Source organism: Gopherus flavomarginatus, chromosome 1 (assembly GCF_025201925.1).
Source record: "Gopherus flavomarginatus isolate rGopFla2 chromosome 1, rGopFla2.mat.asm, whole genome shotgun sequence".
NCBI lineage: Eukaryota > Metazoa > Chordata > Testudines > Testudinidae > Gopherus > Gopherus flavomarginatus.
The window spans coordinates 67,701,783-67,720,733 of record NC_066617.1 but is presented as its reverse complement, the minus strand read 5'-3'; the positions used below and the strand labels follow the sequence as shown (position 1 = coordinate 67,720,733).

The 18,951-nt window shown below is 41.3% G+C and overlaps 1 protein-coding gene across 12 annotated transcripts in view; it reads left to right on the top strand.

Annotated features, from left to right (window-relative positions):
• The window catches only part of GRIP1 (glutamate receptor interacting protein 1), a 584,939-nt gene that overhangs the window by 525,494 nt on the left and 40,494 nt on the right, over positions 1–18,951 (top strand). For 7 of the 12 annotated variants that reach the window (XM_050923229.1, XM_050923277.1, XM_050923248.1 and 4 more), the window contains 5 exons: positions 2,743–2,812; positions 3,142–3,287; positions 14,539–14,716; positions 16,488–16,627; positions 16,799–16,984. In XM_050923229.1, the coding sequence (XP_050779186.1) occupies positions 2,743–2,812; positions 3,142–3,287; positions 14,539–14,716; positions 16,488–16,627; positions 16,799–16,984 (720 nt within the window). The remainder of the gene's footprint in view (positions 1–2,742; positions 2,813–3,141; positions 3,288–14,538; positions 14,717–16,487; positions 16,628–16,798; positions 16,985–18,951) is intronic. The other 5 variants (XM_050923304.1, XM_050923258.1, XM_050923294.1 and 2 more) reach the window with 1 other exon arrangement.

Genomic DNA, 18,951 nt, shown 5'->3' with positions numbered 1-18,951 from the left:
ATTTATTACAGCTGCAGAGCCAGAAATTGAGCCCAGATCTCCAGAGTCCCAGGCCAGTATCTTAACAACAGGATAGTCTTCCTCTCTGGAATATTAAATAAGTGTAAAAAAATGAAAGGATCATCCATGATCATGGCAAATACAAAGTATTAATCAGTTTATTTTATTTTAAAGTGGACTAAAAGCAGAATTTCAGACTCAGCCCTGAACTTACCATCTGTATCTTTTTATGCACTCTTATACACCCTTCAAGTTCAGAACATGCTCTCCTAGTTCAGAATACAGAGTGTATAAGGCAGAAGTGGGCAAACTTTTTGGCCCAAGGGCCACATCAGGGTTGCAAAACTGTATGGAGGGCTGGGTAGGGAAGGTTGTGCCTCCCCAAACAGCCTGGCCCCTGCCCCCTATCCGCTCCCTCCCACTTCCAGCACCTCAACTGCTCCCCTCAGAACTCCCAACCTATCCAACCCCCCCTGCTCCTTGTCCTCTGATCACCCCCTCCCAGGACCCCCTGCCCCAGCTGCCTCCCAGGGACCCCACCCTCAAGCCAACCCCCTCCTGTTCCCTGACTGTCCCGACCCCCTATCCACACCCCCACCCCTTCACAGGCCCCCGGGACTCCCATGCCTATCCATCCCCCATTCCCCGTCCCCTGACCACCAACCCCCAAAACCTCCACCCCATCCAACTGCCCCCTGCCCCTGACTGCCCCCTGGGACCCCCCAACCCCCTTACCATGCCGGAGCCAGCCACGCCAGAAGCAGTGGGCCAGAGCGCTAGCGGCGTGGCGCGCTGAGGCTGCGGGGGAGAGGCTGGGGGCTAGTCTCCCGGGCCAGGAGCTTGAAGTCCGGGCTGGATGGTCCCACGGGCCGTAGTTTGCTCACTTCTGGTGTAAGGACTCTAAATGTGCAGGGATCTCAATAGCTACATATAAAGGAATATACCAAGCATGACGTTTCAAAAATAGAGCTAAGTTTCCTTATGGAGCAAAATACAGAAAAAAGCAATATTAAAATGTGTGGTGTTATCATGTTTTCTTTTTGCAGATCCCATCAGTATGTTTACTAAAATAATCTAGCAATCGGATCCCCATGGGAAGTCCCTTGTTCCCATCAAGGCCCAAAGATTTTACTGGGACTCTGCCCAGGTGTTAGGATCCAAAGGCAAGATAGGGTCCTAGATACTAACCTCATCAAAATTATTTGATGACAAAGACATCCCTAATCAGTTTTAGAATGTAAGCTTAATCTAAGATTGATTTATGTATAAAATAATTATTAAAAGAGGGGCTGGTAGTATCACCTACTTTTAAAGTTACCTGACACTTCCCATTATAAGACCCTGCTTTTAATTGCTTCTTCCTTTGCCATTCTTTAACCATTTGAGCTGAACTTCTCCATGCCAGGCGTCTGCCTTTTTTGGGAGAAGTCCAGCCAGGACAGTTGAGCTGGTTCCAAGAACAATGCTAGGGGAAAATACAGTGTTTTACCCATGTTAAAAAATTCTGGCTTTTAAAACTCCATGATTTGGAACAGGGACTTGAATTTGGCCAGGGGTGGCCTTTGGCCATCTCCATGAAAATCTGCCTAAGTCTGGCCAAATTATAAGCCTTTGGAAAATCACACATGCTCAGTAGAGATTTTCACCTCTATTGCTGGTCCACATAAATGATGACAATCTACTCCTGCTGTCAGCTACTCCTTTAGCTCAGGTGGCAGAGGTCTGTGCTGTGAATCTAAAGTCTGCCACCCTGCTGATGACTAGTGTGGGGATCAATATGATGCCACGTGGTGGAATTTTTTTTTCAGTTTGCTTTTTACAAAATGTAGGAAATTACACACAGAAAAGCTATGTTAAAAGAATATTATGGTTAAAAAGTCAAGCACTCAATAGTTAGGAAATGCCCCCTTGTGTGTTTGCATTATGATACAGTCTTTGATTCTATGATCACATACTATGTTTTGCACAAGTTAGAGTTGCTCTGGGGATGAATCAGGGTTGTGTAGTGAAGGAGATGGTCTGTAGTACCCCTGGTTCATTTGTTACAGAAGTTGGACGATGTGTAGTGATTGAGACAGTGAATTGCAGGAAGAGAGAGGAGGTGGTCTCATAGTTAAGACAGCTGGATGCTGTCCCAGAAAACTGGATTCTATCCCTCCCTTTGCCACAGAGTTCCTATGTAATGCTGGGCAAGTCACTTAAACCAGACTTTTTACAGGTGGTCAAATAGAATGTGATTATATAATTCTAGACTGTGGCCATTATTTCCTAGACGACAGACATCTGCCAGCATAGCTATATCAGCCAGGTCCCAGGATATGATAAGGTGTGATTTGTGACCAGCATGGCTGTACCAGAAGAGCACCTGGTGTAGACACAGTAATATCAGCAAAACTGAGCTTTTACCTGTGTAGTTTTTTGAGGGGGAGGGTGGCTGGAATAAGCTATTTTGGCAAAGGCACAGTTTTACTGATATAAACGGCTTCCACACTAGAATCACGTAGCTGGTATAGCTATACCAGTAAAGTCTTCCAAGTGTAGGACTGGCCTCAAGGTTGCGCAGGAAACCTTAATATGGCATTTCCTAACTCTTGGCTGCTTGATTTCACATAATATTTTAATTTAGTTTTCGTGTGTGTAATTTATGAGTGTATGTTATGTATATTTCAGGTAGTATATATGTCTAGCTATCGATCTATCAATCTGTCGAAATAGTATATATATGTGTGTTCTTTACTGCAGCTCCATCCAGTAGAAAACCAGGGGACCCCCTTGTTATTTCTGATATAAAGAAGGGAAGTGTTGCTCACAGGTGAGATCTTTCAAACTTTCAGAGAAAGTCTGTTGCCTTCAGCTTGTGCCCCATGTAACTTCTGTGCACATAGAAACTCCCTTACAAGACTTCTATGGTCTGTTAAGTTTCCAAATCAATTGAATCATTTTACTGGAGGAATAAATAATGTTTTTAATCTCCATTAATTAAAACTAATGATTGTCATCCAAAACCAAGATGGAAAAAGATGTATTAATTTTTTTAAAAATAATTAAAAATCCATTTGAATGGTACATGAGAGTTAATACTACTTTAACTAGCATATTTGTACATTACTAATTAATCATTTAACTTTCATTTGTTAACAGAACTGGAACGTTAGAACTTGGTGATAAACTGCTTGCCATAGATAACATTCGACTGGACAACTGCTCCATGGAAGATGCTGTTCAGATCCTTCAACACTGTGAGGACCTTGTAAAACTAAAGATCCGCAAAGATGAAGATAACTCCGGTATGAATGGTGATGTAGTTATATGCACTTTCATGTCTTTTGGAATTTAGGATTATAATTGTGTTTGTAGAGTGCAGTTAAAAATGTGTTAAATTTGGCTTATATTTATTAATGTCAGTTAAAGATGTTCAGAATAAAAGTCTAAAATTGTCTCTATGGCTATATTATTTACAGGGATTTTGCAGTAGTAGAAGTTACTCTGTATTCCAAGGAGATACTTTCCCTCTCAGATGTAGTCACATAATGTTGATTTTGCCCTTATGTGACCATGTAGGTCTTCCCTGTTCCAAGGACTGGAGACACACAAAGCAGAATCCTGATTTAGGGTCTGATCCTGCAAGATGCTGAGCACTCTGGCCCAGATCCGCAAAGGTTCTTAGAAACCTAAATCCTAGTTTTAGGCACTGCTGAGATCCACAAATCTTCCACTCGGCTGCCACCAAACACTGTAGGTGTCTAAACTTGGCACTGAAATGTTCAGCATATAAGTTCTCTAGATTCCTATGTTTTTGCCTCTGGGCATGCACACTGCTATCTTGCTCTAGACGCCTGGATGCCTGTCACCTGAGTCCCTAAGCGACCCATGAACCAGGAGAAGATAAGTGAATCAGTGCCTGTCTCGCCTATGGGACTCAGAAGCTACCTACCAGATTGAGTCCCATTCAAAGTTTAGCTGGAGGAGGAGGTGGTAGAGCAAGAGGTGCCTACTGCATGACTTTTAGCCCAGTGATTTGAGCACTCACCTGCAGTGAGGGAAATCCAGGTTCAATTCCCCTCTGCTTCAGCGGGAGAAAGGGGTTGAACTAGGTGTGTCTCACCTCTCAGGAGAGTGTCATTGGAGAGTCATTAACTACTTAATAATTTAGCCAAAGTGGAACAACCTCAACAGGAGTGAGAGAGGGAATCTCATGTCAGACTATCCCATAGCCCAGTAGTTAGAGCACCCTTCTGAGAGGTGGGAGACCCCAGTTCCAAACCTGTTCTGCTCCAAGCAGAGGGGAGAGTTCAACCTGAGCAGGGGAGCGCTCTAACCACTGGACTAAAAGTTATAAGGCGGGTGGTGCTGGTGCTACTATCACCACCTCATGTTCCTCTTCTTCCCCCCATTGTGTGTGGAGTGAGGCAGGCACCTAACTCATCCTCACAAGAAATTACTTAGGCGCCTAAACCACCTGACTTCGGGAGAGGGGTCCCCAGCTGTGGAACACTAGCTGCTTCCCTGCAGCCTGGACTTAGGCGCCATCTGTAGGAGAGGAGAGGGCTTAGGACACACCCTTTTCCTTGGCATCTCCTGCTGGCTCCCAGCCTTGCATGCTGGCTTTTGTGGATCATGTTCATAGGTACCTATCTCTGCCCATGCATTGTTTAGGGAGCCTAGGTTCCTAACTTGGCTTTGTGGATTACAGTGTTGTTCCTGTTAGTTTGTAGCTGCCTAAAAGATAGGTATTGCAATGCTTGGCATCATGATACAATGCCTTAGTGCCTTTGTTGATCAGGCCTATGACCCTGATCCAGCAGAGTGCTTATACCCATGCCTAACTTTAAGCACGTAAATTTAACTTAAGCAGATCTACTCACACACTTATAGTTAAGCCTGTATTTAAGTACTTTGCTGGATTGGGAACAGAGTGCTTAGCATATTGAAGGATCAGCCCCTAGGGGCAAATTGGGGCAAAAACCATTTTGCACACTATATCAGTTACTACATCCAGATCCATAAATCAGCAAACTTTCCAAATCATATATTCATGGAAGCAAATCCCTATCTTGTTGAGAACAGAGTGAGTTCTGCTAGGCGTTTTAATGCCAAAGCAGGTCAGTCCAATTATAGTTATTTTTGCTAATTATTGGTATTTTGGTGGCACCCAGAGGAGCCATAGTCCTGGACCCCATTATGCTAGGTACTGTACAAACACCTAACAAAAACATGATCCCTGTTCCAACAGCTTGCAATCTAAGGGTACGTCTACACTACAGGATTATTCCGATTTTACATAAACCGGTTTTGTAAAACAGATTGTATAAAGTCGAGTGCACATGGCCACACAAAGCACAATAATTCAGCGGTGTGCGTCCATGTACCGAGGCTAGCGTCGATTTCTGGAGCGTTGCACTGTGGGTAGCTATCCCATAGTTCCCGCAGTCTCCCCTGCCTATTGGAATTCTGGGTTATGATCCCAATGCATGATGGTGCAAAAACAGTGTTGCGGGTGATTCTGGGTAAATGTTATCACTCATTCCTTCCTTCGTGAAAGCAACGGCGGACAATCATTTCATACCTTTTTTCCCTGGATTGCCCTGGCAGACACCAGAGCATGGCAACCATGGAGCCTGTTTTGCCTTTTGTCACTGTCACCGTATGTGTCCTGGATGCCGCTGACAGAGGTGGTACTGTAGTGCTACACAGCAGCATTCATTTGCCTTTGCAAGGTAGCAGAGACGGTTACCAGTCGTTCTGTACCGTCTGCTGTGCCATTGTAAATTGGCGATGAGACGACGGTTATCAGTCGTTCTGTACCATCTGCTGCTGTCATGAGTGCTCCTGGCTGGCCTCACTGAGGTCGGCCGGGGGCGCAAAGACAAAAATGGGAATGACTCCCCGGGTGATTTCCTCCTTTATGTTTTATCTAAAAATAGAGTCAGTCCTGCCTAGAATATGGGGCAAGTGTAGTAGAAAGCCAGTGCATCAGAGAATCAGAGAGCGCAGCCGCTCCATGTCAGATCCTGCAGAAATGATGAGCTGCATTCCTTTTTAGGGGGTGCCCCTGCAACAATCCCACCCGTTGCTTCCCTTCTCCCCCAACCCTCCTGGGCTACTGTGGCAGTGTCCCCCCATTTGTGTGATAAAGTAATAAAAAATGCAGGAATAAGAAACACTGACTTGTTACTGAGATAAAATGAGGGGGACGCAGCCTCCAGCTGCTATGATAGTCCAGGCAGGACATTAAATGGTGAGGGAGAGAGGAGCCCAGTCTCCTGCTGCTATGATAGTCCAGGCAGTACAGAATCTTTTCCTTTAACATGAAAGGGGGGGGGCTGATGGAGCTCAGCCCCCAGTGGCTATGATGAGGATGGTTACTAGCCGTTCTGTACCATCTGCCGAGAATAACCGGGAGTCATTTCTATTTTTACCCAGCCACCCCCGGCCGACCTCACCTGAGGCCAGCCAGGAGCACTCATGGGATGATGACAAGGATGGCTGTCAGTCCTTTTGTACTGTACCGTATGCCACCGGGGAGGGAAGGGTAGAGGATGCTGCTGTTCAGTGCCGCAGCACCACGTCTACCAGCAGCATGCAGTAGACATGGGGTGACATTGAAAAAAGTCAAGAAACGATTTTTTTTCCCTTTTCTTTCACGGGGGGGGAGGTGGGGTAAATTGACGAGATAGACCCTGAACCACCCCGGACAATGTGTTTGACCCTACAGGCATTGGGAGCTCAGCCAAGAATGCAAATGCTTTTCAGAGACTGCGGGGACTGTGGGATAGCTGGAGTCCTCAGTCCCCTCTCCCTTCTTCCATGAGCGTCCATTTAATTTTTTGGCTTTCCGTTACGCTTGTCACACAGCACTGTGCTGTGGACTCTGTATCATAGCCTGGAGATTTTTTCAAATGCTTTGTCATTTCGTCTTCTGTAACAGAGCTCTGATAGAACAGATTTGTCTCCCCATACAACGATCAGATCCAGTATCTCCCGTACGGTCCATGCTGGAGCTCTTTTTGGATTTGGGACTGCATCGATCAGAACTCCACGCTGGACAAACAGGAAATGCAATTCAAAAGTTTGCTGGGCTTTTCCTGTCTACCTGGCTGTGCATCCGAGTTCAGATTGCTTTCCAGAGCGGTCACAGTGGTGCACTGTGGGATACCACCCAGAGGCCAATGCCGTCGATTTGCGGCCACACTAACCCTAATCCGACATGGCAATACCGATTTCAGCACTACTACTCTCATCGGGGAGGAGTACAGAAACCGATTTAAAGAGCCGTTTATGTCGATATTAAGGGCCTCATTATGTGGACGAGTGCAGGGTTAAATCAGTTTAACGCTGCTAAATTCGGTTTAAACGCGTAGTGTAGACCAGGCCTAAGTAGCTAAATCTAAATTAAGTGTTATAACTGACTAAAACTAGCACCCCACACACTATAATGTTCTTGTCCTGTAGCTGACTGCCAGCAAGGAAGTTCTTAAATTCTTTTCTACCACTGAAAACAGCAAAGAAATGACTTCTGGTCCGATCAGTATTAATGAAGGGCAAACCAAGCAGCACCTGCAGAAATTGGCTTTTGAAAAGTAACTTTGGATCCACATCCTCAGACATCCTAATGTGGGAGGGAGAGGGATTGGCACGGCTAATGCATGTCAGATAGTTAAGGAAATAAAGGCTTATGTGGCCCAAAAAGCAGCAAAGAGTCCTGTGGCACCTTATAGACTAACAGACGTTTTGGAGTATGAGCTTTCGTGGGTGAATACCCACTTCATCGGATGCATGCATGTGCATCCGATGAAGTGGGTATTCACCCACGAAAGCTCATGCTCCAAAACGTCTGTTAGTCTATAAGGTGCCACAGGACTCTTTGCTTTTACAGATCCAGACTAACACCGCTACCCCTCTGATTCGTGGCCCAAAGAGACACCTACCTGACACCTGTTTTACAGAGCTCAGTGAAACAGCTAATGGAAGAAAGGCAGGAAACTGCAACCATTGTAGGCAGGTGATTAGGGGCAGAAGTTTTCCATTCAGCAATGGGAAATGGAAGAACTCTCCCCGCACAAGTAACTTGTGTTTTTTACAGGTCAGAAACTAGAGCGGGTCAGAATTTTTTTGACAAAATGTTTTTTCCTTCAGAAAAGTCCGATTCATTGACACTAAAACTGTTTACTGAAATGTTTCATTTTCGACAAAATTTCCTTTGGGGAGATTTCTTGTGTCCGGGATGGAATTTCTGGTCACAACAAAAGGGGTGGGGACACACCAGAATAACCAGTATTACAATGGTCAAGCCCCTGCACTGTCTGATTCAGAGCAGCAACTTGAATCTGGGCCTCTCACATCCCCAATGAGTGCCCTAACCACCAGACTGTTCTGGGGTGGATGAGTCAGTCTGTCTCTCACCCTTCTCTGGTAAGGTCTCTGTTTTGTCCTGATGCAGAATGGGAAAAATATTTGAAATCTCAAAAATTTTCACAAGACAGGAAAACTGTTTCCCACCTAGTTCTATTTATAACAGCGCTGGATCCTGTCTCCTACCGTCCTCCTATCTGTTCTATTTTCCCTCCCCAGTCAAAAGTGTAGGTTACTAGCAGCCTGTGCAATACCAATGTGGGATACAATTGGAATCTAAAATAAGAAATACTGGAAGAGCAGGAGTTAATTGTTATGTTGCCCTCTCAACTCTAAACATCCGTGCAACTCTCAGGTGTGGTGTTGTCCCAGAACAAACCTAGGAATTTTGCTGTTGATTTCATTGAAGCCAAGATTTCACCCTAGGTCTGCTCAGAAACAATATGTGTGGCCTTCTGGGAGTTGTGTGCCCTGGTAGATGGTGTATATTTTAGTCTGAATAGGACCCTTACTTACTAAGTAACTTTTGCAAAGTAATGTTTCTTAATTTTATGACTAAATTAATATGATGCCTAGAATATAATCAAGAATCATTTATTGTATCTACAAATTAAATTGTCTTACTGCATGACTAACAAATAATGATTAGTAAGTTTTAATTAATCTATTATCTACTCTGTGTAACCAAATCTATTCAAATTTAGGTACAAAGACAGATTGTAGACATAGTGAACATAATTTTCTATACAGATTATACTAAAAAAAATTGAATGAGTTTCAGTCTGTATATGTTGTGATTAACAATTTTAAAAAGCAGCTTTCAATCCCAAGAAATCGAAAAGGAACATTATGAAAAATGGTGGCCAAAGGTAAAACAAAACAAAATACCCATCTTAATTGAAATTAATTAATTTTAACTAAGCATATTTTTACTTACACATATTTGATTATTTTTTCTCAACTAAGGCTGCATGGAACAACAGTGTTCCTTTAAACTCAATAAAATTGATAATTAATTAGAAGTACCCTAAGAGAAACGAGGCTTGAAGTTTATAGATGAGTAGGCATAGGGCACTCTAAAATGATTTCTATACCACAGTGTAACAGAGAGAGCTTGTCTTTATGGGGACTTCCAGGAAAAATAGTCTGAGTGAACTAAACATGTTAATTTGAAGAGGACTAGTTAAACCTCATTAAATCTCTGTGCTGATGCCATTATTCAGAATTAAAGTGGCCTTATTTCAATTTAACTTAATTCATTTTGGAAGTGAACTAAACTAAACCAAAGTTGGAATTGGAAGGCCTCTTTAATTCATAATAAGGGTGTTCACAGAGGATTTTAATGCTATTTAACTCATGCACTTCAAATTCAGAATTTTGTTCATTCAGATTAACTTTCCTGGATGTCGCTGCATAAACAAGCCCTACAATTTTTAATGATTATTTTTAAATTCTTTTGTTGCTCCATCCTTCATGTCTGTGTTGTTGTTGGGTTGTTTTTTCTCTTCTTCTTCCTTGTAAGGTTGTTTTTAATCATCTATTTTTGCAAATTATTTTTACTGTCTTTCTTCCCCATACAATTTTTCTCCTTCCAATTTGCATTTCCCTTTCATTTGGTTACTTTTTCTTTGTATGCATTATTATACCTTCATCTTGGTTTTATTTAAACCTTTCACTCTTCTGTTTGTCTTTATCCTGCCTTTTCTCCTATCTCTTACTTCTTCAAACAAAACAAAATGTTTGCCTGCCTTCTGCCACTCTCCTCAAAATGAACCCAAGTGGTGAGGTCACTAGTGAAGTGATCCATGCTAATAGGGCTCTGCAGTTGTGTTTCTGCTTCACGCTCCAGTCTGTTTTTAGCGAATATCACTTTGCAGAATGGAGACTAGCACGTATAGCAGAGATAGTGCAACATTAACAGTATTCTTGCCAGCAAGTTAAAGAAGTATGGGCTGAATGAATGGACTATAAGTTGGATAGAAAGCTGGCTAGATCATCGGTCTCGATGGGTAGTGATCAATGGCTCCATATCTAGTTGGCACCCGGTATCAAGCAAAGTGCCCCAAGGGTCGGTCCTGGGGCCGGTTTTGTTTAATATCTACATTAATGATCTGGAGGAGGATGTGGACTGCACCCTCAGTAAGTTTGCAGATGACACTAAACTGGGAGGAGTGGTAGATATGCTGGAGGATAGGAATAGGATACAGAGGGACCTAGACAAATTAGAGGATTGGGCCAAAAGAAACCTGATGAGATTCAACAAGGACAAGTGCAGAGTCCTGCACTTAGAACGGAAGAATCTCATGCACTGCTACAGACTAGGGACCGAGTGGCTAGGCAGCAGTTCTGTAGAAAAGGACCTAGGGGTTACAGTGGACGAGGAACTGGGTATGAGTCCACAGTTTGCCCTTGTTGCCAGGAAGGCTAATGAGGAGCATTGCCAGCAGATCGAGGGACGTGATCATTCCCTTCTATTCGGCATTGGTGAGGCTTCATAGAATCATAGAATATCAGGGTTGGAAGGGACCTCAGGAGGTCATCTAGTCCACCCCCTGCTCAAAGAAGGACCAATCCTCATCTGGAGTACTGTGTCCAGCAGAAGGATGTGGAAAAGAAGGATGTGGAAAAACTAGAGAGTCCAGCAGAAGGCAACAAAAATGATTAGGGGGCTGGAACACATGACTTATGAGAAGAGCCTGAGGGAACGGGGATTATTTAGACTGCAGAAGAGACTAAAGCTGCAGAAGAGGTGCTTTCAACTACCTGAAAGGGGGTTCCAAAGAGGATGGATCTAGACTGTTCTCAGTGGTAGCAGATGACAGAACAAGGAATAATGGTCTCAAGTTGCAGTGGGGGAGGTTTAGGTTGGATATTAGGAAAAACTTTTTGACTAGGAGGGTGGTGAAGCACTGGAATGGGTTGACTAGGGAGGTGGTGGAATCTCCTTCCTTATAGGTTTTTAAGGTCAGGCTTGACAAAGCCCTGGCTGGGATGACTTAGTTGGGGATTAGTCCTGCGTTGAGCAGAGGATTGGACTAGATGACCTCCTGAGGTCCCTTCCAACCCTGATATTCTATGATTGATTAAGTCACTATAGTACTTGTAACAATTCTTTGATTCTGCATTTGATACAAGTTACATCAGTAGATGAGAGACAACAAGGAGATATTTCTCCAAGCTTAAGGAAATCCTAATATGTTTATTCATAGATTCATAGACTCTAGGACTGGAAGGGACCTCGAGAGGTCATCGAGTCCAGTCCCCTGCCCTCATGGCGGGACCAAATACTGTCTAGACCATCCCTGATAGACATTTATCTAACCTACTCTTAAATATCTCTAGAGATGGAGATTCCACAACCTCCCTAGGCAATTTATTCCAGTGTTTAACTACCCTGACAGGAACTTTTTCCTAATGTCCAACCTAAATCTCCCTTGCTGCAGTTTAAACCCATTGCTTCTTGTTCTATCATTAGAGGCTAAAGTGAACAAGTTTTCTCCCTCCTCCTGATGACACCCTTTTAGATACCTGAAAACTGCTATCATGTCCCCTCTCAGTCTTCTCTTTTCCAAACTAAATAAACCCAGTTCTTTCAGCCTTCCTTCATAGGTCATGTTCTCAAGACCTTTAATCATTCTTGTTGCTCTTCTCTGGACCCTCTCCAATTTCTCCACGTCTTTCTTGAAATGCGGTGCCCAGAACTGGACACAATACTCCAGTTGAGGCCTAACCAGCGCAGAGTAGAGCGGAAGAATGACTTCTCATGTCTTGTTTACAACACACCTGTTAATGCATCTCAGAATCACGTTTGCTTTTTTTGCAACAGTATCACACTGTTGACTCACATTTAGCTTGTGGTCCACTATGACCCCTAGATCTCTTTCTGCTGTACTCCTTCCTAGACAGTCTCTTCCCATTCTGTATGTGTGAAACCGATTGTTCCTTCCTAAGTGGAGCACTTTGCATTTGTCTTTATTGAACTTCATCCGGTTTAGATCTAATTTGATTCAATATCTTTACCATGGGGTAACATACGCACCTGAGTCCAAGAAATTATACTAGTTTTTTCCTGCCAACTTTTCACCCTGAAATTTGTCATCACTTTTATTGCCCTGAACCTGCAACCCTGAAAAGTCTTTACAAATCTAGTTCTTCCATTTGGCAGCAAAACCAGCTATCATTATGAATTCAGGCCATATACTTTTTATGTTGTTAAATAGTCAGAACTCAAGTTGTCTGAAAGTAACATTAACGATAAGTAATGCTGCAATTTTAAATCTGTTCTATGTCATTAATTTTCTTAAGTAGAGCTCAGCAAAACAAACAGGTAATAGACTGGCCTCCTTTCTTATCATCCCCTAATAGTTGTAAACCTTCTGTAGGAATGCAGACACTGGTTATCATATGATTAATGTCTGCTTACTCTTGCACTACACCTCACTATTGATACCTAGACATTACAGTATTTTGTCAACACCCAGTAAATACCAACTACTGCATTTTCAGTTTGACTCATCATTTGCTAGTTATTTTTTTAACAATATGGTTCATCTTCTTTATTGAAGTTCTACGTTTATGTAGCTCTTTCAAGTCTGGGATCTCTAAGCACTTTGCCAACATTCTGCAAATGAGTCTGCAGCCCTTCCTTTCTGTTAAAGTGGCAACAGTTTTGTGCGAACTCATCACATGACCATTGATCACTTCCAGCTGGATCTCAGGTGTTATTTATTTGTCTGTGATGGTGACTTTCTGAAAATCAGGTGGCAAGAAAAATGCATCCAATAGGAGATGTGAGAGGGCCAGAACCCATTTAACAGGTGTCCCAGCCAGGAATCAAATGTTTATGATAGATATGAAAGTCATATATACCAGCAGTGATTCTTTGCTGAATACATTACTAATTCTTCTCTCAACACAAGCCTTTGCTTTGATTTGATGATATATATATTGTTTGTTTAAATCTATAGCAGGAAGCTAGGTAAAAGGGAACTGATGAAGATTCTAGACAGTAGCGTTAAAGCAAAGCAGAGGCACAGAACAGCTTTAAAAAAAATATCATTTCCCTTATTCTAACACAGTGCATTGTTCAGTGTTAGAAGAAAGCTACTCTCTCCATGGACCTTTGCCATGACACATGATACTACCTTCTTTATTTTAAAACTTTATGATTTAAATGAGCAGAAAATTTAAAATCTCTAGCCTGTCACGGTTTAGTTCTGGTAATGTTTGCTGAATATGCACCTTAAGGATCATCAGCACCTACTGAGCCATTTCAAAATGTCATTACCCACAGATTTGAGAATGCGTGACTGACAGGCCAAACACACTAGGTGAATACCAATATCATAAATGAGAGCAAGTGAGCATTTGTTATTTTGGTTTTAGGATAATATGACCTTTTAAGATTTAAAAATTTCCTCTCACAAATTATAAGCAGCACAGTTGATTGCTGTCTTGCTGTGACACTTTTTGGGTAATGTGTAGAGAACTCCATTTTTGGTCACCCATTAACATTTTCCTCTTCATTCTGTGATTATTGTGTGCTAAGACAAACAAACAAGATGTCGTACAAATGATTTCATGAAAATGACCCCAGTTAATTTATTGTTTGGCTTGATGTCTGTTGATACATAGACGCCAGGAATTATTTTTAATTATATCGATAGTTGAGACTCAAAACATGCCCTTCAAAAACATTGACCTAATATCAGATTTTTCTTTTAAAAATAAATAGATGAATAAAGGCTGCTCAACTCAAGGAAATGTTTGGTCAACTGAGACTGTGATCACCTCAAACTTCTCCCTCCTCACAACTCCTCCCTGTTTTAACCCCCCTACTGTGTCCTCCAATTAACAGAAACATTGTCTTGGCCCTCTCCACAGCAAAGTTTCTCCTCCCTACCAATTACATTTGTATAGAGAACATGCACATAAAGATTTTAAAACATAAGGATCAAATCCTGGTTCCACTGAAGTGAATGGGAAATCCGCCATTTACTTCAATGGGACTGGCTTTTAGCCATAAAAGGAAAATAAATGAGTGATTCTCTTATTTTTGTTTTATGAAATAAGCCAGTGGAATAATGAATAAAAATTGTATCTGAACTGTAATCCTTTGAGGATACTCTGTCTGATTTCCAGTCAATTGTCTGAATGTATTATTCTTTTCATTCCTTCTTTCATAAGAAACCAATTGCGTCCTCTTGGCATTTATTGCAGATGAACAGGAGAGTTCTGGAGCAATTATTTACACTGTAGAGCTCAAGCGTTATGGTGGTCCACTTGGGATCACAATTTCTGGTACTGAAGAGCCCTTTGATCCAATAATCATCTCAAGTCTTACTAAAGGCGGACTTGCTGAAAGGTAAATTGGAAACAATTATTAATATGACTTCCGTTTACGAAGTTCATTTCTTCCTTCATTCACATGGACACGCTAATTTTTTCTTGCTTAGGAATGTGTTGATTTTCCCAACATCTATGAAAAAAGATAAACTAACCATTTCCAGTCTTTGTTGTTGTTTTATGTTTCCTGTGATTTTTTCCACGCTCAGCAGCATCATGGATATTTTATTAGGAGGTTATTGAACCTACAGCATGATTTTCTTAGAGTGTTAAGGATTGCTGACCTTGTAAATCACCTAAGAAAGCTCCACCGGCCAAACTCCTCCATCCCATGGAGATTTTATGAACTCCTTTTGAAAAAATGTCAATGGAATAGCTAAAAGACTGTGTGTGTGTGTGTGTGTGCGCGCGCGCGTGCGCACGTGTGCACACAAGTCCAAAATGCACATATATGCACACACAGATGTACAGTATATAGGTATATACACATGCATACAATACACATTCTGCATTTGTGTATGTGTTTTTACACAAACATGTAGTGGCACCCTTAAAAGTTTGGAAATTACATTAGATTACATTAATTAAGGATGTTAAACATTCCCTACAGTAAGTGCTATATAGGAAATAATGCAAATATTGAAGTTACCTTATCTATTTATTTCAGGGAAATTTTGCATGTGTTTAAGGGTAGTTACTATAGTAAGTGTGTGTGTATTATATCCAGAGCAATAAAATTTATATATATATATAATACACACACACACACACCCCTATATATCTATATAGATATAGATATGAGCAATAAATTCACTGAACAAGCCAATCTCCAGTAATACAGTACTTATTTTTAATGCAAGTTATAAATTTACTATTTTGTAAGAGCAATATTAATAGCTTATAGAGATATTATTTGTTTGACGCTGTTCAAACCCATAACCATCTTGTGGATGTTAAGAATCTGTATGAAATAAGTGGATGATTTTAGGCCAAGATTTTAAAAAGTGAGTAGTGATTTCAGTGCCCAACTTGAGATACCTGAACAGAACCTGAGTTTTAGAAAAGTCTGAACACCCACACTCTGAATATCAGGCCCCTTTAAGGTGTCCCTAGTTGGGCACCCAAAATCACTGGTCACTTTTCAAAATTTTGGCATTAGTTCCTGATGAGGAGGTGTCCACTATAATCATTGCAGCTGACGCCTTAGCTGGCCATCTTAAACAGAGAAGCCAAGAACTGAATGAACCAGAAAAGCAAATATATACATGGGGAATGAACCAGGTGCATTGACACACAAAATGTATCTTCTCATCACTTGAGATGATTCCTACAGAACAGGCATATTGGTGTGATGGTGGGTGGTTGTTTATGTACTACTGCACTTGCTGTATCTGTCCTGTGATTATGAGACTTCAGTTTCCAGTGCTGTCAGTGGTTCTTCTGTAAACATTAAATTTACTTTAAATTTATTAAAGTATTTTAGGTTTTTTAACAAACGAGCACCACTCAGGCTCCTTATATGATCAGTTCACCCACATTTTGCCACAGCAAAGGAGACAGAATTCTTCATTGCTGTACATTATCTCTGCTGCTGGCACTGAAGCAGAGGTAACTTAATTTACACATCCTTAGTGGCAAATGTATTGATTAAAAGTAGTTCCGGTAATAATACTTTACATGTGAAATTAAAAGAAACAATTGAAAATACACTCACATGTCTCAAAATATGTGAAGAAATTGGCTTTGCTTTTTCTGTTGATCTTTTCAGTGTTTTATTTCTGATACTTTAGGACAGGTGCAATTCACATAGGAGACCGCATCCTAGCAATAAATAGCAGCAGTCTGAAAGGAAAACCTTTGAGTGAAGCCATACATTTGTTACAGATGGCAGGAGAGACTGTCACCTTGAAAATCAAGAAGCAGACAGATGGTGAGTTTGGCTAGAGTCACATTTATGCTCTTGAACCAGTGTATTTCTACACCTTAAATATTTGAACATGTATGTGCCAGGGAAATTTCTTGTCCATAATGACAGGGAGGGGAAGTATCTTTTTAGGTTGCAAAGAGGCAATAATCATGTTTATTTTTAAACCCTATTTAGCTGCAAGCCCCAAGAAATTTTCCATCTCTGGTCACTTAAGTGAGCTGAGTGATGCTGAAGATGAAACCTCTTCTACACAGAAACCAGGCAAACTATCGGACATTTATTCTACTACAGTTCCAAGTGTGGATAGCGCAGTAGAATCATGGGATGGTTCTGGTATTGATACCAGCTTTGGAAGCCAAGGTACAAGCAACAATGTCAACCGCCACTTAACACAGATGTGATTAGATGTATGAATCATGGTTCTCCACATTAAAGAAAATCCTACCTGCCAACTTTGAACTTTGTACTTCACAGTGTGCATATGTCTCATTACGAACACACACCTTGTTATCTGGTGTTATTTCTTACACTCAGGAGGCCTTGAGTTCATTCTTTCGTAACATTGTGATGGGTTGTGAGGCATTTATCAATATATTAACAGGCTTGCATTAGCTTCACAAATGTCTGAATGGCCCAATCCATAGTTCATCCACAGTAAAGGAGCTTATCCTTCAAGATTAGATTAATACAAGGCACAGAACGCATTGAGCATCTGAGGCCCATTCTCATTGGTTTTTAAGCTGACTACAATGAAGATTTATTGTAAACTGCTGAAGGGGAACACGAGAGATCATTCCGTGATTTGTTACTCTTTTGTTTCTTCTTCATTCCCATGACATTAACTCAGACTTTTAGCCCTCAAAGTAATCACTGTGTTTAAAGAGATTATTTAATTAAGGAAATAACAGGCTTCTTATTACCTTCAAACTTCTATAACTAGATTTGACTGTTTATTTAATAGTACTTTTTAAATAATTCATGTGAAGTCTGTAAGATAAGATGTAAGTTTTTTGGGCTATAGAAAATGTAGGCGGGTTCTTAATTACTCTGAATTACAAAAGAACAAAGAGGCTTCCAAACATCTTCATATGTTTTCTTTGACTGTCTTTTAAATCATTATTTCTGTACTACCTCTGGTGTGCACAGTACATCTTTACACAGACGGATCACCTAACCCAGAGAGATTTTTCTTCCTCCCCCGATTTCATTAAATTGTTCAGTTGTGTCTTCATCTACATGTCTGTCAAGGCTTTCTAGAGCTTGGGCAATCAGATCGGTTGGTCTGCTGTGTTTTACTCCCAGACAGAGAATTGGGACAAACTTTGGCTCAATACATTGCCTTGATAGACTGAAATTCTTTGCTGATCACTCTAACTGCTTATATATAATTAATATATGTCTGGCTCAATGAGCTCTTGTCATTTTCTCTCTGGCAATCTTCCTTTCAAGCCTGTCTAATAATATTAGAGCAAGAAGTAGCTGGTGTCACTACTGATTACTGGTTTTTTTTGTATTTAGTTTTTAAGTATTTTTTGGTCTTGTGCATATCCTGGCAGTAACTCTCTGTTGTACAAAAGGGTCTCTCAGCATTAGATCATAACCCCTCTTTTCTGTGTTTTGGAGTTAATTTATTATTATATTTACATTTTCTTTGGCCTAAAATAAGATTGTCATACTCGAGCCGAGATATTAAATTGACTTCACTGGAGTTACTGCAGAGATTAATTTGACCCATTTATATCTTTCTCCTCCCTCTTTCTGCCTCCCCACCATCACCACCACTTTGATCTAATTAATAGAATAAATAATTGTATATTTTCTTTAGTTTTCTGATAATTTTAAGGGAATATAGTGCTATGAAAGTTGCTAGATTGGCAACTCTGTTTCCTTTTTGAGCTGATCTGGAGTGAATCCTCTTTTTGCTTACAGAACAGGTTCAGAGCAGGTAGTGACAGTGTAAACTTCCCTGTGCTGCCCCGCTAATGTGCTCAGATTTAGTCCTGGAGGAAGATGAGAGCTTAGTTCAGACTCCATGAGCAAGAGGCCTTGTCCTGTCTGCTAAGATTGCCAAAACCGGTTCCGGAGATGGATTAAATGAAGGAATCGCAACAATTCTCTGATTAGACTTGTCAGTACTAGGAGAATGCTTGTCGCCTGTGACGGGGACTCTTGTTGCTACAGTGATTATCTCTTTGTCAAATAGGGTGACCAGATGTCCTGATTTAATAAGGGCAGTCCTGATTTTTGGGTCTTTTTCTTATATAGGATCCTATTACCTCCCACCCCCATCCCGATTTTTCACATTTGCTCTCTGGTCATCCTATTGT